This window comes from Ambystoma mexicanum, chromosome 9, assembly GCF_040938575.1.
Source record: "Ambystoma mexicanum isolate Mex_15411 chromosome 9, UKY_AmexF1_1, whole genome shotgun sequence".
Classification (NCBI taxonomy): domain Eukaryota; kingdom Metazoa; phylum Chordata; class Amphibia; order Caudata; family Ambystomatidae; genus Ambystoma; species Ambystoma mexicanum.
In genome coordinates, this window is record NC_090931.1 from 737,775,516 (window position 1) to 737,799,067 (window position 23,552).

At 48.2% G+C, this 23,552-nt stretch overlaps 1 protein-coding gene across 2 annotated transcripts in view; it reads left to right on the forward strand.

Annotated features, from left to right (window-relative positions):
* Window positions 1–23,552, forward strand: part of ANKAR (ankyrin and armadillo repeat containing) — a 1,891,262-nt gene that overhangs the window by 1,607,694 nt on the left and 260,016 nt on the right. For both annotated transcript variants that reach the window (XM_069615641.1, XM_069615642.1), the window contains exon 22: window positions 14,955–15,064. In XM_069615641.1, the coding sequence (XP_069471742.1) occupies window positions 14,955–15,064 (110 nt within the window). The remainder of the gene's footprint in view (window positions 1–14,954; window positions 15,065–23,552) is intronic.

Here is a 23,552-nt window from a genome sequence, read left to right on the forward strand (position 1 = left end):
AGGTGAGAGTGATAGTTTAGTGGAGAGCAGATCATAGTTCAGCAGAATGTCTGTGGTGGTGGCTATGACAGGGATAGCATCTTTGTGGATGCAACTCCACACCTTTTCTAGTTGGTCTATCATTGCAGTGTATAGTCTATCCGGGGGGTTAGGCTAGGTTTAAGGCTGGTCCAATGACGGCGTGGAGACAGGCTTCAGTAATGGCTCGGATATCAAGATTCTTGATGGTGATCATGTCACAGATGTCAAGGACATGTGCAAGGAGTGATGGGGCGTTGATAAAGGTTCAGGGCCAAGAGGGGTGAGGAGGTAGCCAGGTTGTTGGATTTGTGAGGGTCAGGGAGGAGCCCTCTGCAGTGTGTGCATGGGGGTGAGAGTTGATGTTGCTGCATGTGGTAGGTTATGTGCGGGCACACAGCCGAAGGTTTTTGACATTAGGTGTAGGGGAAAAGGAGAAGGGGGTATCTGGTGCATGGGTATGGGAGGCTAAGTGAGTGAGTCTTGAAAGGGGGCGCTGGTATTTGGCAGGGCCTTGGATGGGATGCAGTGAGCGCTTATATCTAGAGGGGGGCAGGGTAGAGGTGTTGATGGCGAGGGCGAGACATATTGCCTTTGATGACCATCCATGGCATATGAGGCTTAACCTGGCATAAGATGGCATTACTTGTGTATATGTGACATTGTGTTGCGTGCTATAGCAGTTCCTGGCATGTGAGGAAGTATTTAGCATATTATGAATATACCTGGCATGTAAGGCTTTCACAGGAGCAAGATGGCAATAAGTGACCATAGAAGGCTGTGCTGGCATAAGAACCCTATTCTAAGCCTTTAGTGATGGTGTTTCAGACCAAGTACCATCATTTAATTGTGAGCCCTTGTGTTCTACAAACATCTTTCTACTCCTGCACCCCACAATAGCATGTTGCTAACTATCTTGTACACCTCCTTGCCTACTGTATACCACAATTAAAGGTTGGGAATAGGTGTTTCACAGATGGTGGTAAGGTTGAGCTAGTGATCTGCCAGAGAAGAGAGTGACCACACAATTGAAGCTCATTGATCTTAAGGAATGTAGTAAAATCTGAAATATGTGAGGAAACGTGTCAACAAGGTATGCCTAACAGTGCAGTGGATGCTTTTATGGATGGGGCAATTATTCATCCTTCTGCATACGTTTGTTTTCAGAAGTGATTAGATATGATATTTGTACTAAAGGAAAAAAATGATAAGGATTATTTTCATAGATATTTTTTTTAAGTTATGTACCATGATAAATTGTTTGGTTATTGAAGAACCTAAATGAAATAGGGATTGTTAGGCTTCCTTTACAAGGGCAGTCCACCATCTGACGCCTTGTTGAAGTCACCCACTAAATAGGGCAAGTTAGGTCTAATTTCTGATATGGATAGCTGTGCCCACTTAGAGAATTTGATGTTGAATGCTGAACATAACCTGCTAATAATATTACCGACAAGGTGGTTGGGTATATTGTGCAGTTGATAAACTCACGTATTAGTTTACATAATTTTTTGCAACAGCTATAATCTGTACTCATCATTTCCTTTCCTAAATAGGATGAGTGTGTCCATGTGGTTGTTGCCAACTCATGGTGTTGATTATACCATATTTAGTTAGAGGGAATAGTGAATGTTTAGGTGGTCCCTCTGTCCTGAGGAATGTTTAATTGAAATGAGCATGTATATCCTCTGTGCCTTTTTTGTTATACAAAGTAGACATCGACCGAGTAGGCAGACAGGACACCAATCTTTCCCTTTTTTCAAACGTTTCCCTTACACCTTTCATATTTTCCCAGGCCTTGGTCCTGAGCCCTTTCTCCTAGGAATGTCCCTCCTCTAAGCATAACACAACATAGCAGGTGGTGGCACCTGGCCCCCATTATCCCTCTAGCCCAATCAGTCAGCTCACATTAGGTGCCTTCATCACAGTTCTCATACTTGGGGTAAGCGGTAAGCATTGGTCTGCTCTGCAGACCGCTAGCATGCATCTCATGGACCTCTGTTATGAAGGTTAGAAGGCCAACTTACAGTCTGGCTGTGAACATGTCCCCGGATCCCATGGACCAAGCTCTATTTCGTATTCTTTGTGTGGGCATTTTACAGTTCGAGCAGAGAGTCAGGTTTGGGGGAGAGGCCCTTGGGGATCCACCATAAAGTACCTCTGCGTTGACATCACTTAGTGAATGGTCTCCCTTTGGTCCCTCACACCCCACTTCCTGACCTCAGGCGTAGGTCTCCATCACACCTCTGGGAAACCAGAGGGTGACTCACCCGTTAGTCCTCTGGGATCTTTCTCTCAGGTGGCCAGGGCACGGCCATCACCTTTGGATCCATACCCTGGGGGTGGACCAGTGCGGGAGGATCACCTGGGTAAGGGGTCTTCGGGGAGTGGTGGGGAGATAGCCGATGGTGAGACGCGGTAGTCCCCCCTCTTTTGTTCATCTACCCCATTTTATTTTTTAGGATTTACCAAAGTTCCAACTTCTCTCTCCCTAACCAGACTAACTCTCTCACATCGTACTGGACATCTCCTGTTATTCGGGTTAGGCAAAGTCAGGCTCTGTACCCTACATGCATACACCTGATACCAGTTTGCTATCCTCACAAGAATAAAAGGCAACACCTAAAGACACACTTTGAGAAAGGTGGAACACAAGAACGAGCAGAACTTCCGGGACAAAGGCACACCTACTGGAGCAGCGTAATGGGCCATGGGACGAGAGCAGCAGGCCCAAAACCCCAAGGCTTCCCTGCTGGAGGTCGTTGCCTCTGACAGGCCGCGAAAGACACGTGGAGAAGGCTAGATCCCACATGTGAAGATTGCACTGTGGTTCAAGAACGCCAGCGACCCTCCCGGTTTAACGGCAGAGTTCGGGAGGCGAGGCCAAGCCTGTGGTACTAACCTTGACTCGAAAATTGGAAACCTCAAAACAAGAAAGAAGCGCACACATCCAATGAGTTGGCAAGCGACCTGAGAGACGAGTGTGTGTTAAAGTAAATGAAGTAGCAACATCATATCACAAGTGAAGGCTGCACGCGTGTGGATGAGACGCGAAGAAAGGCAGACCCGTGAATGAACTTTAAAGTAAAATGCAGCTGCGAGATCAGCGATACTAAGTAATGGAGTGGTCCGGTGAAAGGAAGTAGCCTATTGGAAAGTATCTGTGAAAGGTACATTATTTGAAGCTAAAAGGAGAATAAACGGCAAAAGTGAAAGTAAAATAGTGAACGTTGAGTCAAAGTTTGCCTACGGTGGTCTGTAAGAAAACCACGCACATTCGAATGACTTCAACATCCGAAAGAGGTCTGAGCCCGATTGAGGGAGACCTGAAGTATACTAAGCTTGGGGAAGGGAGCCACCCCCCTGGCAACTTTGTGTTGAACTTTATCGTGAGAGGTCTGAGACCGGCAGAGGGGGACCTATGAGAACTGTCTAGTGAAAGGTCTGAGCCCGGATAAGGGGGACCTTTATGAACGTTTTGGTTGAAACATACATACTCCTACGTCCCGTCCCCTTTCCTCCATACTTATGGGACATCTCTCTGTCCTGTAGGACGGGACCAGAGCACTTTGTAAAAAGCATCAAAACATTTTTTTTTCAAAAATGTGTCCTTCCTCTCTTTCTGCGCGGGGCCTGGCACGCGGCCGTAACCCCGCCCACCTTGGCTCCGCCCCACCCCGCGCATCGCCCATCAGTCCTTTTTTCCACTCGTTCGGGACTGAACGCACTTGCATCCTCAGAAGGTTTTCTTCCCTTTTTCCTCTCTGGCTCTCGCTAGCGATCGTGTACTATGTCGTTCAAACTTGACTTTCCAGACTGTTCATCGTGTCACCGTTGTTTTGCGAGGGTGGATCCCCATCCTCTTTGTTTAGAGTGCTTGGGTCCGGATCACTGTTGGGATTCCTGTTTTTACTGCGATTCCCTTTCGGTCCGGGCACTTCAACGTCGGTTGGAGCGGTGGGAGGAGGTGTTCCGACGAACTCCTCCTTCACATTTTCAGGCGTTCATCGACGAGAAGAATAAACACCCGGTAAATGTTTTACTTTTCAGAGCACCCCGGCCGGGGGATACCTTTCCAGGTTCCTCTCGGCCTGGGAGGGACGTTGATCGCTCTGTCACCGGGGTTCCCCCTGAGGTGCCAGTTCGGCCTAATAATTATACCAGAGTTTTCTCTGAGGGTCTCCGGAAGGGGCCTGTGGATACCGGAGCACGCTCGAAGGCCCCTCCTGTGGGGGCTGTTTGTGGACCCAGTTCTACTGAGTGGTGGGGTACCGGAGCTCGCTCTGAGTCCTCTCTGTCGGCTTCCCTCAAAAATAAGACCGGGTGCGCCCGAGGCCTTGGGTGGGCTTGCTGTCACCAAACGGATGTTCGAGGTCCGCGCAGATAAGGCTGTTACTGGACCTGGGTCTGAGGTCCCTTGTCCAGAGGCTAAAGCTACCAAAAGGTCTGAAAGCTGTTTCTCACCGTTCCCGCTCTTCCGGCGACACCAGACCTGTTGAGGGGGCAAAGAAGCGAAGTTCTTCTTTTACCGGCAGTGCCGAGGTCCTTCCTTTGAAGGCTAATTTGGCGGTTGGTATGTCACAAAAACATTCCAGGCCTCACAGTACCGGCAGTGCCGAGGTCCTTCCTTTGAAGGCTAATTTGGCGGTTGGTATGTCACAAAAACATTCCAGGCCTCACAGTACCGGATCTGCCGAGGACCCTTATGTTAAGGCTAAAGTTAAGACCCCTGATCCATCGACGGGGGCCCCTGCCTCACTTCCTCACATGCCGCAGTTCCCCTCAGATGAGGACAAAATTGCGCCCGTTCCCGCCACAACCGTGGCGGCCATTTTGGGTGCTACCCCTACAACTACGCCATCGGCCTCAGGTGTAGGGCTTGGTCTTTTGGGTGAACATAGAGTCCCTTGTGCGCATCCTTATCGGCCACTTTACGACTGGAACGCTCGGATGCCTCTTCCGCACAATGTTTCGTTGCCTGCAGGGTCGGCACCGTTGATTTATGTGGATACGTCGGTGGAGGGGCCAGTGTGGCACCCTTTCCCATTACGTCCCTGGATTTGTCCACCTCATGAGAGGCCTCCTCAGGTTCAGAAACAGTCCCCAGAGGACGCTTTTTTCTGTAAATTTCAAACGCTTATGCGTACCGACCCCATGAAGGAGTATTTCAAAGGGCTCTTTAGGGAGATATGTCCTCCCGCGCCTCCCGCTCCCCCTGTTCCTCCGGTGGTTCTGCCAGCGCCTCCCTTGCCTACGGTGCCTTCCCCGACTCTTCCGCCTTTGCCTCCATTGTCCCCTGTGGACAAGGCAGCACCTGACATGGCTCAGCAGGATCCGGACCTGTCGGATGACGCGCAAGGCGATCAGGACAGCGAGGACCTTCCCCACTCTATCAGAGCTTTTCATGACCGGGTACTGGACATGATGAACTTCTTAGATGTTCCAGTGCCCGAGGCACCCGCTCCGCAGGAGGGCGTGCTTTCTGGGGCGTTCACCCTGTCTCCCTTGGAGCGTATCGGCCTGTTCTTGCAGAAGGACGTTCTGGCCGAGGTCCGCAGAGTCTGGGAAAAGCCACACTCTTGTCTTTTTGTCAATAAGAAAATTGACGCGAGATACAGCCTGCATTCTTCGGAAGAGGTGGCTCTGTCGTCTTGTCTGCCCCCCTCCTCCACAGTAGTGGCTGCGGCCACTTTGCAGTCCAGGCCTGCAGCATCCTCTTCCACGATGGCTACTCAGGTTCTGGGAAAGGAGGACAAGCTCCTCGACTCCCTCGGGAGGAAAATCTTCGCCAACTTGGCCTTGCAGCTCAGGCAGGCCAATGCTGAATTGATATTAGTGGGAGCTAACATGCGGATGTGGAAAGGTCTGTCGGAGTTTGAGGAGTTTATCCCGGTTGAGAAGCTGGAAGACTTTAAAGGAGGCCTATCCGACGGCAGGGTCTTGGCCCAGGATCTCCTGGAGGCTGCGGCTCATCATGTAGACACCTCGGCTCGGGGCCTTATGCTGGGGGTTGATACCTAACGGCAGGCGTGGCTGCATGCAACTAAATTCTCAAAAGAAGTGCAGGACAAGGTGTTGAACCTTCTGCTCGATGGGAAGGAGCTCTTTCATTCTACAACAGGTGTAGAGCTCACCAAGATGAAGGACAGCACTAAAACAGCTAAATCCTTGTCTGTCCTGGTTAAGGCTCCTTTCAAAACCCAGAGACCGTTGTCGCAAAGTCGACCTTCATCTGGCTTTAGGGGCTTCCTCGACCGAAAATCTCGCAGAGTGGATACCCCTGTGGGGAACAACCGCCGTAGGCAACAACAGACGCAGTTTTTCTCCTGCTCCTCAGCCTCCTCCTCAGATTCAGGTGGCACCGCCACCGATAAACCTACTAAATGAGGGTTTTCCGCGCTCGCACGAGACCCCGGTGGGAGGACGCATTGCGTCTCATTGGGAGGCCTGGCAGACCATCACAGAAGACAGATGGGTCTTGCCAGTCGCTCGGGCGGGCTTCCACTTACCTCTACCCTCTACCCCACCCCTCACCCTCCTTATCAGCTGTCGGGCTCACCCTCCCTCAAAGCCGAGGTTCAGAAACTTCAGGACCTCTGAGCTGTGGAACCCGTTCCCCTTGGGGAGCGAGGGGAGGGCTTTTACTCCCGGCTGCTTACGGTGCCCAAACCCAACCCCAACCAGGCTGGCCTGCGCACCATCCTAGACCTTTCCCAGTTCAATCTTTTCCTACCCCAAGAGAAATTCAAGATGATCACGCCCAGCCAGATACACTCTTCCTTGCAGATGGGCGGTTGGCTCAGCGTGGTGGATCTTCAGGAAGCGTACATGCATATCCTGATTTGGAACCCACACAGGAGATATCTCCGCTTCTCTTTGGGAGAGGAGCACTTCCAGTTTCGAGTGATTCCTTTTGGCCTCAGCTTGGCACTGCGTGTCTTTACAAAGATGTCGGTGATTGCGGCCCATCTTCGTCTCCAGGGTATTCATGTGTATCCACATTTGGACGACTGGCTCTTACGCAGCCCTTGTCCGCTGGCAGCAGCGGGCAATCTCCAGTCTCTCCTTCAGCTCGTGTTCCCTCTTGGGCTGTCGGTGAACTGGCGGAAATCTTCCATGACGATCTCTCAGGACCTGATTTTCCTGGGTTTTCGCTGCAACACGATCGACCGCAGAGTGTACCTGACCGGGGACAGAATGGCGGATCTGTTAGCCACGTGTCAGATGTTTGCGCAGTCAGAGAGCATGTCGGCCTGGTGGTTCCAGAAGCTTCTTGGCCTCATAGCCTCGTGTGTGCTGGCTCCTCCTCTTGCTCGTCTCAAGATGAGACGGACCCAGATGGCTCTTCGGAGTTCCTGGCATCAGGCGGTGGACCCGGATTCCAAGCTGATAATGATTCCGGATTCCATGAGAGTGGACCTGGAATGGTGGTCATCTCTCAGCAACCTGTCGGTGGGTGCGGGTTTTCAGGACCCAGCTCCTATGGTGACGATCACGACAGACTCCTCCCTCCTGGGGTGGGGTGCCACGTTAGATCTTCTACAAATATCGGACCTCTGGTCGCCTCGGGACAAGCTCCTGCACATACATCATTTGGAGCTTCTGCAGATCTTTCTAGCGTTCAAGGCGTTCAGACCGGTCATTGCCAACAAGGTGGTCCGCATACGCACGGACAATGTGGTGTCAATGTATTACATCAACAAGCAAGGGGGAACTGTCCATCCAGATTTGGGAGTGGGCTGTGCTTCATGGTGTCTGGCTGCTCGCAGTACACATTCCGGGCCAGCTGAATGTCACAGCGGATGCCCTCATCCGGCGGACAGTGTTCAGCTACAAGTGGGAGTTGAAGGCAGAGGTCCTCTCATGGATCTTCTTGCGTTGGGGCACACCTGAGGTGGATCTCTTCGCTACGGCGGTGAACAGGAAGCTTCCTCGGTATGCTTCCCGAGGGGGGCTGGGAGCCTCCTCTCTGGGGGATGCTCTCGAGATTCCATGTCACAACATGAGAGCTTATGCCTTCCCGCCTCTGCCTCTAGTCCACCGAGCAATTTGGAAGCTGAAGAACTCGGTGAACTGCTCCCTTCTACTCATAGCCCCCTGGTGGCCGGCCAGGTTTTGGTTCTCAGAACTTCAGTATCCGCCGATCAGGCTACCAGTGACCCCCGATCTTCTTCATCAGGGGGAGCAGAAGATATGGCACCCCTCCCCACAATCGCTCAGCTTGGCGGCATGGTGCCTGAGTTCAGGTCTTTAGAGCATCTTAACTTGTCTACGGATAACATGCGTATTATCCAGGCAGCCAGGAAACCCTCAACCAGATCCCAATACAGGAGTAAATGGCTGAGGTTCTGGTGTTTGGGAAAGCAGTTGGACCCAAGGGTGGCTACGATTGACACTGTGCTGTCCTTCGTGTCCTCCCTAGCAGAGTCGGGTGTTCACGTTCTGTCCTGCAGAACCTACCTTTTAGCTGTCTCCGCTTATCTTTCTACGGACCAATGTTCCTACTCTCTGAGTAACTCAGTTGTCAAGAGGCATTTTGCAGGCTTGACACGACTCTACCCTCCAGTTGGCAGTCCGGACCCGCCGTGGGACCTAAATGTAGTCCTGACGGCGCTGTGCCATAAGCCTTTTGAACCCATGGCCACGGTGGACCTCAAGTACCTATCATGGGAAGTGTCCTTTCTGGTCGCCCTTACCTCAGCAAGGCGAGTGAGTGAGCTCCAGGCCTTGTCAGTGGAGCATCCCTTCTTGGTTTTTCACAAGGACAAGGTGGTCCTACGGACAAACCCTGCCTTTCTACCGAAGGTGGTAACTGAATGTTCCGCATAATAGTTTTTTTTCTCTTGTCTTCTTTTATAAAACCTCTAATCAATATTTGGTTCAAGAAGTGTTACTCAAAGCCTATGGTCGATACTACCCTTTTCTGGAAATTATTCATATTGCTTCATCATTTTTAAAATCTGTGAAAGCCTTCTTAGACACATTCGTAGTGTGAAGAAGTGCTGTGCTTGACACTTGTGGTGAGCTGTAAGTAACTATGTGCGCTGGGTCCTGCTGTCCGCTAAGCAGGAAGGATTCCCTGGCTTATCCCACCTCACCCCACTTGCAGGACAGGGACTTGCTCCACAGATTCCAACTTGGTGCCTGTCCCTTTAAGAAGGAGTTCTAACCCTTTAAGGATTTATGAAGTGTCTAACCCCTGGGGTTGTGAGGAGGTACAGTTACTAACGTGTCCATCCACCGTGCTCTCGAGACTGCAAGGGCTCCGGCACAGCCTTGAAACATGCTGAATTTTTGAAAGGTAAGCCCAGCTGGGCAGGCATTTATTTTAAAAGACAAAAAAAGAAATAAAGAAAGAAAGAAACTTCTCGAGCGCAGCGATTTGCGTACCATAATTCATCCTTGCCCTGTTAGGGCCTTGTGCTGCAGCTGCTTACTGTTCTTTGTTTCTACTGTGTGCCTGCATGCTGTGCCTTCTAACTGGGCCTCTGTCACAAGGTGCTATCAATCTACACCTTCCATCGTGGCTGCCCTGGTCTCCTGCTGGGCTGCCTGACTGCTTCCTCCTCCTGATTGGACAGGGCCCTGCATTTGTGGGCCAATTGGGAGCCGGAAGGTGTAAGCCGGTCCCTGACTCGAACACCCTGTCTGTGCCTGTCAGGCCGAGGAGTGCCTGGAGAGCCACAGATATTACAACTCCAGCTATGATCCGTCCCCCGGACTAAATCCTGGACTGCTACTGACTTAATGCCACGCATGATCCCTGCAATCATCAATGTTAGTTTGGCCAACCTCCATATCTAACTCTCCTGACACATTTTCAGTGCTGTTCACTTCCTCCATCATCAATCATCACCTTATCTAACTTCATTACTTTCGCTGCATTTATACTCTCATTTGTATTTAGCAGTACTGATGAACCATCTGCTTACACTGTTTGCTGCCTTCATTTAAAGTCTATTTTGGGGTGTGCTTTTAAAGTCGAATTTGGCTGTTTTAGCTTTCCTGTGCACCACCTGCATTGCGTTATTTTCTGCCTCCATTTGTACAAAAAAAAAAAAATCATCAATGTTATGTGTGAATAACTTTTACATGTCTGTGCTAGTCTTCCAATGTAATTCTATTCCTGCTTGATTGCACTTATTCCCTATGACTCAATCTACTAGGCTACCTAGTGAGTTTAGCCAGAACTGTGCAGTTCTCTCCTCCCTCACTCCTTGTCTAAAACCTTTCCCTTCCTATGGTACTCTCCATCTCTCCTATATTCTCGAACTGCTACACTATCACCTATCCCCCGTCTCTATCTAAGTCCAGAAGGAAAAAGCACAAATAAGATATCTTGAGTGCAAATCCTGGGCATCCCATTGCAGACACATGTGCTTCCTTCGGAGAGGTTTTCACTGATATCCTTTTCGCTGTCCCCTCTCCTGATCCCTGGATCCCCCATCTCATCTCCACTCTTTTTCCCTCCTCACACTCCTCTGTTAACGGTGGCACCAAGTGGGAAGTCCTCTTGGCTGACTTCGCATCCTCTGGTTGCTTCGTTAATGACTATCACACTGGCACCATTCTGGTTCAGGTTCCACAACCCAACCTCCTTCTCTTTGACCGCATCTTGCCTTCTCTCATTAACTTTCTTTCTTTCGTCTGCATCTCCCCCTTCTACTCTCTCACCCCCTCCTCTGAATGGTGTACCATGTCCCTGTACCCCACCTCAGAAAACCTTCAAAAGCACTGACCAGCTCCACCTGGTGACCCTTAGCGCCCGCTCAGCCAACAAACACTCCTCTGACATCTGTCTCCTTCTTGAAGACATTGACCTTGACATTCTCACTCTTACAGAGACTTGGTTCAATGCCAGCTCAGTCACTGCCTTTGACTCCCTCTTCCCTGATGGCTTCAAGATCATCTCAAAGCCTCCACCCCACCGGCAGGGGGGTTAGCCTTAATCTTCCCTGAGTGGGTTCCTGCTCCCATCTTACCTACTCAGACCTATTCATCTTTTGAAAGCCTGGTTTGCAAGTTGGTCACCTTGCCCACCTCCACCCCATTGCTACCATCTACCGGCCCCCAGACGCCACCTCCTTATTCCACTCTGAATGGGCTGACTTATGCTCATCTTTACTTTCTTCCACTTCTAACCTTCTCGTCCTGGGCGATTTCATCATTCAACCGGACTCCCCTGGCTCTGCAACCCATCTATTCACTGACCTCTGCTCCTCGCTTTCCCTGTCCATTCTCCCTTGTGGGCCAACCCACACAGCTGGGCACACTCTGGAGGCCCTCATACACTCGGACCGCTCTCTCTCCCCTCTTTTAGTCTCCCCTCTTTTAGTCACCCCTCTCTCCTGGTCGGACCACTCTCTCCTCACATCTGGGTCCCACCCATTGGACCCCGACCATCCCCCAAAAGTCGCACACCCTTGTTCACTAACACTCGCCTGATGAAACGAGTGAGTGCGGCTGCCTTCACCTGCACCTTCACCACCACCCTACCTCTGACTCTACCTCTGACTCTCTGCAATCTCCATCTTTCCATCACCAACACTCGACATTCTTGCCCCAGTCATGAGGATCCGTCTGAAACCTGCCTCTAAGCGTAATACCTGGTACGACACCGAACTTGCAGCCCTGAAACCAAAGTGCGGGGCAGCAGAACTGAAGTGGCTAACCTCAGACTTAGCATCTGACAAACTGTCCGGCCGGCTGCTCCAAAGGCAATACGGACTCGCCATCCGTGCAAACAAAAGGGCCCACATTCAGGCACGGGTCTCTGGTGCATCCAATAACACAGCTGAACTTTTCAAAATAAATCTGCAAGGAACTAGCCAACCCCTAGGCAGTCTCCTCTCCTTCCCAGGCCCTCTGCAATGCTCTGGCCTCACACTATACCACCAAAACCCAGGACATTCTGACCTCTCTTTCTAGACTCCATCACAACCCATCTCACACCCCCTCCACATCCCTCCTTCCTCCTTTTCCTCCTTCTCTCCTGTCACACCTGAGGAGGTTACCAGAGTTGTCCGCTCCATGAAGGTCTCTTCTAAACAGGTTTCCACTTGCTCATCCAGGACCATCACGGATACCATTGGCTCTCTTGCCCCTGCTCTCGCTGATTTCTGCAATCACTCTTTTATCAACCTTCTGTGTCCATCTCTCGTTGGTTCCTCTCGGCTTCGTGACAACACAGCATTGCAATGCAGAACTTTATGCAAAAACCAATGTCGAGTTTGACAAAGCAGTCTGTCATATGCTGTTCTCACAGGTAATTCTGCCAAACTCATGATCAGTCCTATAGTGTTCGCCGCTTGGAGATGTAGGGGAGGCATGGTATCACAAGTATGACACTGACACAAAAGATACAATTTGTAAAACCTATATTAACTTCGCGGGGTTTGGAAAAACTCCTACATTGCACTGTAACTAGGATGGGAGTCGTCTCCACCATCAAATAATAAAGAAAACAGTCTTAGTCGTATCTGTCAAATCAAAATAGCCTATGGTAACAAAACCTAATGCCTGCCCTATCTCTTGTACAAAAAAGTATATCATGGAAATATGTATATATAAGGAAAATCCGTGTTCGACAAAGAATAAATGTGTCTGAATCAGCTCTCCTCCCCACGTTTAGACAGCACGGAATAAGGCAGTCTCTATAGGCAGGATGGCACACTCTGGCTCGGGCTTTAACACTGAAACAGTTCAGAACATGGATCGAGGCCTGCCTGGCCTTCCGCTATAAAGGCTCTTGTTCCAGTCTTTTCCAAACAACAAAACAAAAAGTTCACACCAGTCCCCCTCTGTCGGGCTCAGCCCTCTTCAAAGGCTCAGAGCTTGCACAGTTCAACAACATTTATTGGGGCTCCCTTCCCCAAGCTTTTTACACTTCGGGCCTCCCTCAGTCGGGCTCAGACCGCTTTTCGGATGTCGAAGACTCTCGAAAATGCGGGGCTTCCTTTTCAGACCACCGGAGGACCACTTAGACTCAGCATTCAATGTCCAGCTTTTCCTCTCTCCTTCTCTCAAGGTTAACTTCGTTCACTTTCACTTTTAAAGTTCATTCACTTTTATCACCTCAAGCAATGTACCTATCACTGAGACTTTCTAAGGGGCTACTCCTTTTTTTCGCCAGACAACTCTGTTACTCAGTATCGCTGATTCCACAGCTGTCTTTATCTTAAAGTTCATTCACAGGTCTGCCTTTGCTTGTGTCTCAACCACACGCGTGCAGCCTTCACTTGTGATATATTGTTGCAAACTTCAATCTTTCTTAGCACACACCGGTCTCTCAGGACGCTTGCCAACTCACCGGCTGTGTGCGGTTCTTTCTTGTTTTTCTGATTTCCAATTTACGAGTCAAGGTTAGTAACACAGGCTTGGCCTCCCCTCCCCAACTCTGCCGTTCACCCGGGAGGGTCGCTGGCATCCTTGAAACACAATGCAGTCTTCAATATCAGGATCTGGCATTCTCCACGTGTCTTTCACGGCCTTGTGGAGGCAACAACCTCCTGTAGGGAACTCTTGGGGTTTTCTACCCGCTGCTCTCGTCCCTTGGTCCGTCGCTCTGCTCCAGTAGGTTCACCTTTGCCCCGAAAGTTCTGCTCGTACTCGTGTTCCACCTTGCTCAGAGTGTGTCTCTAGGTTCCGCCTTTTATCTGTGTGAGCAAAGCTAATTGGAATCAGGTGTATGCACTTGAGCTTAAGTGCCTGACTTTGCCTGACCCGATTAGCTGGGACATGTCCAGTAGGATGTATAAGAGTGAGTCTTGTTACTCTCAGTCGCACTCTTCCTTGTCTAGTGTTTGTGCAGAAATGGGGTGGGAGAGTTGCGACGTCGGATCCTGAAAAATAGGAGGGTTTGGATGTACAAAAATGTGGGGACTACCACGTCTCACCATCGGCTGCTTCACCCCCACTCCCGAAGACCCCTCTCCCAGGAGATCCTCCCGCACTGGTCCACCCCCAGGTTCTGGATCCAAAGGCGATGGCTGTGCCCTGGCCACCTGAGAGAGTGATCCCTGGTGACTAGCTGGTGAGATACCCTCTGGTTTCTCACAGAGGACAGACTTTGTGTATACAATGTTGAGAATGTGTAACCCACTCATCTCTGAAAACACAACTTTATTTGAATGCATTTGTTTTCCTTTTTTATTTGTATCATAAATGTGACTATTTTATGAATGTGCTTTTCTATAGTATTATGATGCCCCCTTTAATGCAGGCAAATAGGAGTCTTAAAACATAAAAGGGATTGATGTATAGAACTGATCAGGAATGCCTTACAACCTTTATTATTATTAAATGCATCACTCTCCTATCAACAGAGGGTAAACAAGATAATTGAAAATAGACTGAGCAACCTGTGAAACAGGTGAAAGTGAGATGCCCTCAAGATGTGGAACCTTTCATAACATGGTGCCTTACAAATAAAACCATCCTGTCAGGTTCAGAATCTGGCACTGTCTGGCACTACAGGCTCAGATCATAGGCACTACCCGAAACATCTTCTCTGCTCTGTTTCTGTTTCTGTCAAAATATCCGATTTCCAGGCAGAAGGATGAATGTTACCATATGGAGATTTAATATTTTCCGTTCCTTGAGGTTTGCCAGGGCACCTGTTAATTCACACCTTCAAAGTAAGCTAGAAATTATGTTTGGAAGCAGGCGTGCCTTACACACATATTGCCATATAAAGTAAAACAATTGTAAGTTCATGTTTTACGAGTTGTAATTGTGAGATTTATTTTAGAAAAGCAGGCCTTTTATTTTAATAACTAAATTTGGAAAGTGTGATGATTTCAATAAAGAAGTCTTGCATTGCATTCTGCACATGACTCCGTTACTTTTATATCGAGTTTATTTGTATTTGCTCTTCATAATGTTGGAAAATGTTGTAGTATCATGCACTCAAGGTTCTTGTGTTGAATATTTTGTAGGAGAGCTGATTGCCAGCTTGGCTCATTCCAGAGCTGGAATACCAGATGCATTTACTACACTTGGGATCATTGAAACGCTTTCCAGCCATTTGTACTCAGAATATGAAGAGGTACAAAGTATAATTTAATGACGCAAAATAATGCTTATAGCACTGTTGACATTTTTGGAATTGGTGGGCTAATAACTTAGCCCATACGGGCGCTTTTCAGGGAGCTGTTTTTTGTCACAGTTTTCATAATATTTGAAACTTTATAAAAGCTCTTTCTGATATATTTGAATCGTGTTATTAGAACACCTCCATTGCAGGGTGTCAGGTAAGTTTGGGTTTCAGAAGCTGGGGTGAGGTGGAGTGACATAGTGCAATTGACAACATGGTTGTTGCAATGTTTTCCTTGTTGTGACTGAAAGGTCATGATGAAACCAGTCCTATAATACTAAGGTCCCATTGTAGCACATCAGAATGGCTGATATTCAAACATTGTTTCTCTTTTCAAAATAATTCTTGAATAAATGAGAAAGAATTGTAACAATACGTAACCTTTTCTGTCCAGCAATGTATAACCTACTGCATTTACAGTGAAATGTCCTGCTATGAAAAAATACAAACACATGTGTAAAAAAAAACATGGCTTTTACCATGTAGTTTTTGACTATATCCTCTGCTGAATCCAATATTTATTTATTTTTCATTTTATTTAATTTTTTTAATTTCTAAAGTGCACTAGCATCCCACGGGTATCACATTACTAATTCCCAAATTATATTTTAATACATGTGCATGTCAAAGTTTAAAAATAGATTGGTTTCACTAGAGAACAACAAGGGGTGTCCTCTCATATGTTACTTAGTATTGGGCCACAGAACAAATTACAATAATCAATATACTATATATTTTGTCAATAACTCATAAACTCTTCCACGCTATCATCAATTAGTTAAAGTAGTATTTCGAGGAGCTTCCTTCATGGTGTAATAAAAATAAAGCCAACACCCTTTGGCTTACTGAAACTACAATTACTTAAATGGCAGGGAAGGAAACTGTCTTGCTTAAACTATTCAGATGTGTAAGGCTTTTCTCTCTAAAATTATGTTGAGAAGTGTTATGTTGTCTTGTATAATGCCTGGCGAGCTCATGTTGCTCATATACATAATTTGATGGAGGGGACCTGGTACGTTTGCACTCAGGCGCAGCCAGGTCCCTGCCGCCAAATTTCCATCATTTGCAGGGAGGAGTGCAAAAGTGAAGGTCAAAAGGAGGCGTACATATGTGTATGCCGCAGGTCAAAAGGCGGCATACACATCTGTACGCCGCCGGCTGCCCTGCACTTGTGCACTCCACCGTGCAAAGCGAGTAAACCCTGCCTGGCATGCTCGCATGTCGGGCAGGGTTTAATTTCAATTGTGAACACTGATCACCATGTGCGTCTGGTAAACAGTGTTAACAATTACAATAAAGATTGCCCACGCTAATAGCTCAGGAAAGTCTTCATTCTATTAAAGACAAGGAGGCGAGCATTATGCTTATCTTTCTTTAATACTGCCATATCAGCATTTCAAAACTTCAACTTTTAACTTTTATGTTTTGGTTTTTCTTACATGTTACTTGGGAAAAAACAAAGCAGGAAGTTACACGTTTCATCTCTCAATTGAATCAACTAGGTTTTAGAAACCACGCTTCCCATAATCCTGAGGCCCTTTGTAGTCCTGACCTCTACTCCCACACCAATCAGTGGCCAGATAGGGGTATAAACACTGGCTCCCCTAGGTCCATTCCTCTTTCTTTTGCCATCAGAGTTCTAGAAGTACAGAGAGTCCCTCAAAATGTCAAACACATTCCATAAGGCCTGCACTCGATCCACAGCTGGCGTGACTGTTCGGTCCAACGGGACAACTTCCGAGAAGATCCTCGGTGCATATCCTGACTTGCTCATGTCGCCTTCTGATCGTCTCCTATGAGAACAGAAAAAATCATATGAGGGCGGGAATGAACTACAATTGGAACACCATGCATGACAGTTTTCATTCGCTCAGTCATTGCTCTCATTTGTTTCATACATTAGGGTGGGATATAATGCTCGCCTCCTTGTCTTTAATAGAATGAAGACTTTCCTGAGCTATTAGCGTGGGCAATCTTTATTCTATGACAAGACAGGAGGCTCGCATTATGCTTGTTCAAAGCTTGCTATTACTCTATTCGGTATATCAGATACTGGCTTGAAGTAAAAAGTCTTAAAGGTGGATTCAGAAGACCAATCAGCAGATTTCATAATATCTTGTAGGGCTACTCCTGTCGCAAACGCTCTAGAAGCCATTGCTTCCCTAGCGGAATGTGCACCAAATAAGGATAAGTCTATCCCTGCCCACTGCATGACCTCCCTCACCCACCTCGCAATGGTCGCTGTTGCTACTGCGTGGTGAGGTTTCCTACGCGCTATAAGCAACTGAGTTACGCCGCACGGTCTGAGATGCGCTGTAGCTGCGTCATAATCTTTGATACATTGAGCTACGCATAACTTCTTATTCTCTGCAAAATATGGGTAGGAAATTACTTTGGAGTCGGTCTTTGTTCTTTTCGCGATAGTAAACGCTACTCCTTCTGGATAAAATATCTTTCTATCGATTTCCAATGCTTTCACGTCTGACACTCTCCTGCACGCTACTAGACATAGAAGCATAGCTAATTTGCCTGATAATTGTGACCGGGATAAAGCTTCATTTTCCGGCCACCTAAAGAATAATTGAAAAACGTCTCTAACATCCCATAAAACCGCATACTTTGGCTCTGGCGGCTTTCTCAGTTTTATACCTTTGAGGAGCCGTAAGATTGCTGGGTGCTCTCCTACTGGATTATTTTCTATTTTCTTGTGCCCTGCTGAAATTGCGGATCTGTATACTCCTATCGTTCTGTAAGCAGAACCCTCCTGGAATTTTGAAGCCAAAAAGTTCAGGATGCTCACTAGAGGTGCTGAAATGGGATCCAGACTGTGTTCTGAACACCACTGCGCCCAACCGTTTCAAGCTGTGTTATAGCTTCTAATGGTGGAAGGCGCCCAGGAATCTCGGATACAATCTGCAGCGATGTTCAAAATTCCTGGCAAGTTCCATCTTCTCCTGAAACCCTGCAGGCAATCTGCTACAGGGAACCCGCTTCTATGAGCAGGTGAACCTGACCGGTCGGGTCGAGTAGAAGGTCCTGGATGCTCGGAACTATCCTTGGAAAATCCGTAGAAAGTTCCATCGCTACTGGAAACCAGGCCTGCGCTCTCCAACAGGGTAGCACCATCACCACTTCCGCTTTGTCTCTGCAGACTTTCGCTAGAGCTCTTGTGATCATTGCGAATGGCGGGAAGGCATAGTGAACTGCTCCGTTCCATGGATGTAAAAAAGCGTCCGTACCCGCTGCTCCTGGATCTATCCTCCAACTGAAATATTTCTGCGTCTGCGCATTCAGTCTGGATGCAAACAGATCTATGTCCAGGGGTCCCCATATGTCTTGGAGGCGCTTGAAAACTAGAGGGTGTAGCTTCCAATCGCTGGAGTCTACAAGATACCGAGAGTTCCAGTCTGCTATACTGTTCTGGCTCCCTGGAAGATATTCCGCAGTCACCGCAATGTTGTTCTGAAGGCAATAATGCCAGAAATCTTTCGCTAATTCCGCTAGCATTCTGGATCTCGTTCCCCCTAATTTGTTGATGTAGCGGACTGCTGAGATGTTGTCCATCTTGAGCAATACGCAACATCTTATTTTGTCCTTCGTGAATGCCCGAACTGAGAAGGAGCCTGCAAGAAGTTCTAGACAATTTATGTGGAGATTCAACTCTTCGCCGGACCATTTCCCGCCTGTCTGGGCTTGTTCGCACCTCGCTCCCCAACTTGACCTGCTTGCGTCTGACTCGATGGTCAGTTCTGGAACATCTCCGAAGATCTCTCGGCTGTTCCAGGCTTCCATGTTCTCTAACCACCACCGTAGCTCTGTCATGGCTTCTTGGTCTAGGTTCACAAGCTGATGGTATTTTAGGCCTCCGTGGAGATGCTGGATCTTGAGCCTCTGTAACGCTCGATAATGTAACGGTCCCGGGAAGATGGCCTGAATGGAGGCTGCAAGCAGGCCTACTATTCTGGCCAGGTTCCGAAGCGAAATTACTCGCTTTGCAATCACTGTCCTGAGCTCCTTTTTTATCGCTCTCACTTTGTGACTTGGAAGCTCTAGAGTCGCTTTCACGGTATCTATGGTGAAGCCTAAAAATTCCAACCTCTGAACTGGCGCTAATTGGGACTTCTCTAAATTCACTAAGAATCCCAGAGATGATAGGAACTTGAAAATCCACTGCACATCTCTCGTTAGGGTCGCTTTGCTGGATCCCATCACCAGGATATCGTCCAGATAGATAATCATATGGATACCTCTCTCCCTGATAGCTGCAGCTACTGGCTTCATCACTTTCGTGAACGCCCACGGTGCTGACGCCAGCCCGAATGGTAGGCATGCAAAGCACCAAATCTCTCCTTCCCATCGGAACTGGAGATACTTCCGAAAGGTAGTTGCTATCGGAATCGCTAGATAGGCGTCTTTGAGGTCTAGATATGCTAGCCAATCTCCTGAACGCAATAGGTCTCGGAGGAGATGGATGCCTTCCATCTTGAAATGGTTGTAGTGCAGCCAACTGTTCAACTCTTTTAGATTTATGACTGGACGAATCTTTTCCCCTCTGCGCACCAGGAACATATTGCTGAGGAAAAACTGTCTTTCTGTGCTCTCGCGCTCTATTGCGTTTTTCTCTACTAATTTGCTTAACTCGCTGTGTAAAAGCGCTTTCTCTTCTAGTGGCATGTAAATGGGGACAGGTTCTCTGTACTGCTTTGGGATGTCTATGAAATCTATGTGAAGGCCCGCTACTGCTTGTAAAACCCAAGCATCGCTTGACAAAGCTTGCCATTCTCTCAGAAAACGGAGAGTTCTGCCTCCGATAGGAACAATTGGTGTACTCACTGCCTGCTGCGCCGGGCTGACGGAAGGAACCTCTTCCTCTGCGGCCTCTTGGATGTCTTCCTCTGGCCGGGTAAAAGGTGTCCTGTTGACGGTTTTCCCAATATTGAGCGTGTGGACCTTGAGGCCTTTTTTGATAGTTGTAGCGACCGGACGAACGACTTCTGACTCATCCGGTCCCAGCAAAAACACGACCGAGAAATATCTTCTTTATAGAGCTTTGAGCTCTCCCGAGGGCTGAGTAGGTGCCAACAAATTGAGACATTTCCTTAGCGAAGGCCTCCCCGAAAAGCAGGCCTTTGGCGCCCTCCCCTGCTTCATACGTGGCCAGATCGCTGAGCTTATTGTCGATCTTTAGGAGGATGCCTCTTCTACGCTCCGAAGAGAGTGCACAGTTGGCGTTACCCAACAAGCACACTGCCCTTTGAGCCCAGTTACCTAGGACGTGGATATCTACTGGGGTACCAGTATCTTTTGATTTTTCGACAAGGTCCATAATCTTTGCCAGTGGACCCGCTAAGTCCAAGAGCTTATCTTGACACCCTTTCCACGCACGATCGATGCCTTTCCTAACGTCTCGTGCTGTTTTGGTCATGAAAGTGACCATTTTTGTGTCTAGTTCTGGTGTATCTGCCAGCTTCCCGGGCAGTTCAGGCCGTGGACATTCTGATCGCATGCGGGATCGAACTTCTCTGTCCAGCGGCTTCCTGATGTGTTGGGACATGTATAATGCCACTCTGGGTGAGGGCACCCACTCAGAAGACTTTGGGTATCTAATGGACTCCGGGTCGAACATATCTATTACGTTGTATTCTTCCTCGGGAAGAGTTTGAGGAATTGGCTGAGGGAACTCTTCTTCCTCGCCGCCTTCGTCGTTGGGGGCGTATCCCTCTTCATATTCCCCTAAATTGTCCACCCCTGGGGAGGGGGTCTGATGTGGCCATCTGCTAATGTTGCTAGAAAGGCTTCTTTCAATCTGGTGACTGGGTCGCTTTCACTTTGGGGGACAGAGTCAACCCTATCTTTTGTGCCCGAGGGGGGCAAAGAGTCAGCGTTCTTCCGGGCTTTTTTACCTCCCTTATTTTCAACCCTCTCCTGAGGGTGTCCAGCTGACGTCCCCTCTCCAGGGCCGTCGGCCCGTCTCTTCCTGGCCGCTAGCTGTTCTCGCTGCTCAGCCATGCATGCTTCGAGCATTTCTAACCTTTCAGTCAAAGGTTGCACCCCTTGGGAGACAGCTTGAGAAAGTGAATCTCCCAGTACCCTCTTGAAGCTGAGGGATAAATTTGTGTCCTGCCAGGTGGGTTCTTCCTCCCACTCTTGTTCACTCCACTCTGGTGAGGTGGACTGGGAAGCTCTCGGGTGCGATGAGTGAGCCATTGAATACTGTTAGCAGCGCTAACTTCTCGGGGTCAGCTGAAAATTAAGGCTCTAAATCAGAGTTTACCTCCTGTGCACTCTGCGCCTTCTAGCCTATCTGTGAACTGTTTCACGTTCTCTGTAGATCCAACAGATGCCACCAAGGAATGTCTTTTTCCCTTTTTTTTTTTTTGAAAAAATTCCTCTCAGGTACTGACTCACACGACCCTCCGCTCCGTTTTGCTATGTGTACGCGCGAAAAGCGAGCGTTAGGAGAACGTGGAGCATGCCGGGAATGATATGAGGCTGAACCTGCTTTGCTGGGTCCTAAAGCCTTGCGCGTTCGGCGGTGCGAGCCGCCTCCGCTCACACGCGTATAATGTAGGCTGCCGCAGGGTCCTAGAGCCTTTGCGAGCAAAGACTTCGGCTACGCCGGAGGAGAACGGGGCGGCGGCCAGAAGCGAGCGGCTTTGCCCGCGGCTCCGCCCCACCTCTCCTCACTCCCGTTCCTGTTAGAATTGAAATAAAAGCATGACGGGGGAAAACACTGGTAATACGCGCGCGCGCGCGCTGCCTACACAACGGTACAAATGCTGTAAAATAAGCTCTTAACAGCCATCAATCAAACACCTGTTAGTCTATCAGCTAACTATCATTGATAATGAGTACATTTAGAGACTAAATCATAATAGGCAACGATAATTTAAGAACAGAAACATGAGACATAACACTTATCTCAGTATGGCAGCAAAAAGAAAGAGGAATGGACCTAGGGGAGCCAGTGTTTATACCCCTATCTGGCCACTGATTGGTGTGGGAGTAGAGGTCAGGACTACAAAGGGCCTCAGGATTATGGGAAGCGTGGTTTCTAAAACCTAGTTGATTCAGTTGAGAGATGAAACTTGTAACTTCCTGCTTTGTTTTTCCCCAAGTAACATGTAAGAAAAACCAAAACATAAAAGTTAAAAGTTGAAGTTTTGAAATGCTGATATGGCAGTATTAAAGAAAGATAAGCATAATGCGAGCCTCCTGTCTTGTCATAGAATTAAACTCTCCCATCAAATCACTGTTTTTCAGCCTGCTGTATCATTACAGAAGAAGAAAGCATGCCTGCAAGTTAGGCTTGGATGAGGCACACACACAAAGGCAGCTGTCGGTACAAACTGCTAGTTCACATTTCTTCTACAGAATACCACAGGCAACACTAGACATGTTTCGGCCTGATTGGGCATCATCAGTGAGTTGTAGCTTGGGACACTAGACACTGAAAGCTCACGACCCACATCTCACCTCACTTAGGCAAAACAAGTCTATATTTGTAAGTGTTCAAGACGTCAAGAACCCCAAGCCATTGAATACAATTGATGTGCTTCTTCGAAGAAAAGAAAACAAAGTATGAAATGCCCATGCTGCTGCAACTGCGCTGCCTCTGTTAAAGCAGATTAAAACAGAGGAAAATGAAGCAAAATGCAGCCATTGTTTAAAACAATTTTCATTTTACACAATACTAAATGTGTCCTAAAGCAGCATGAAAAGCATGTTCATGATTCCGAATGCTTTAAGGACACTGTAACCTACAAATCTAAACAAAATGCAAGCAGTTGAACAAAGTGAAAAAAAACACAAATTCCCTTCTGCATTACTCAAAAGTTATTATCTTGATAGAATCATTAATAGAGCAGAGTGTTAAAAAAACAGACCAGGACTCGTACCAGTTGCTTCTTTCAAGGAACTGTGTGGATTGCTAAGTAAAGAGTGGATTTGCAAGCTGCTGCTGGCCAGACTGTCACCAGTGCACTCCATGATTTATGGGGGTGCTGCCATAAATAGCCTGCGTAAGTGGTACACAAGAAAGAATTAAAAGGGCCATATTGACAAGATTTCTGTGTGTAAAAAGGCCTGATACGCACCTTATCTGGACGACGTGTGGTCGCCAGGGGGGCTGGGTGCCACTACAAACACTGTGATGTTGGGCTGAGGGGAGGGAGGATCCCCGGGCTACCCGCAACATGCCCCACACAGAGGGCAGTAGTTTATCACATTGTAACTATAGATGCTTCTGCAGTCACGCAGAGCCAGCAGAGGCTGCATGGTTGGCTCCTCTCACATGGGTGCAGAAATCTCTCTTAAATCTGCCCAGAGAAAGAAAGAAACCTGTGCTATCTGTGGCCTAAAGAGGAAGAGGAAATTGGTTACTCTGTGATGGTAAATGTGGTCTTAAAGCTGTGGTCTAGCAATCACTAAAAACCCAGTC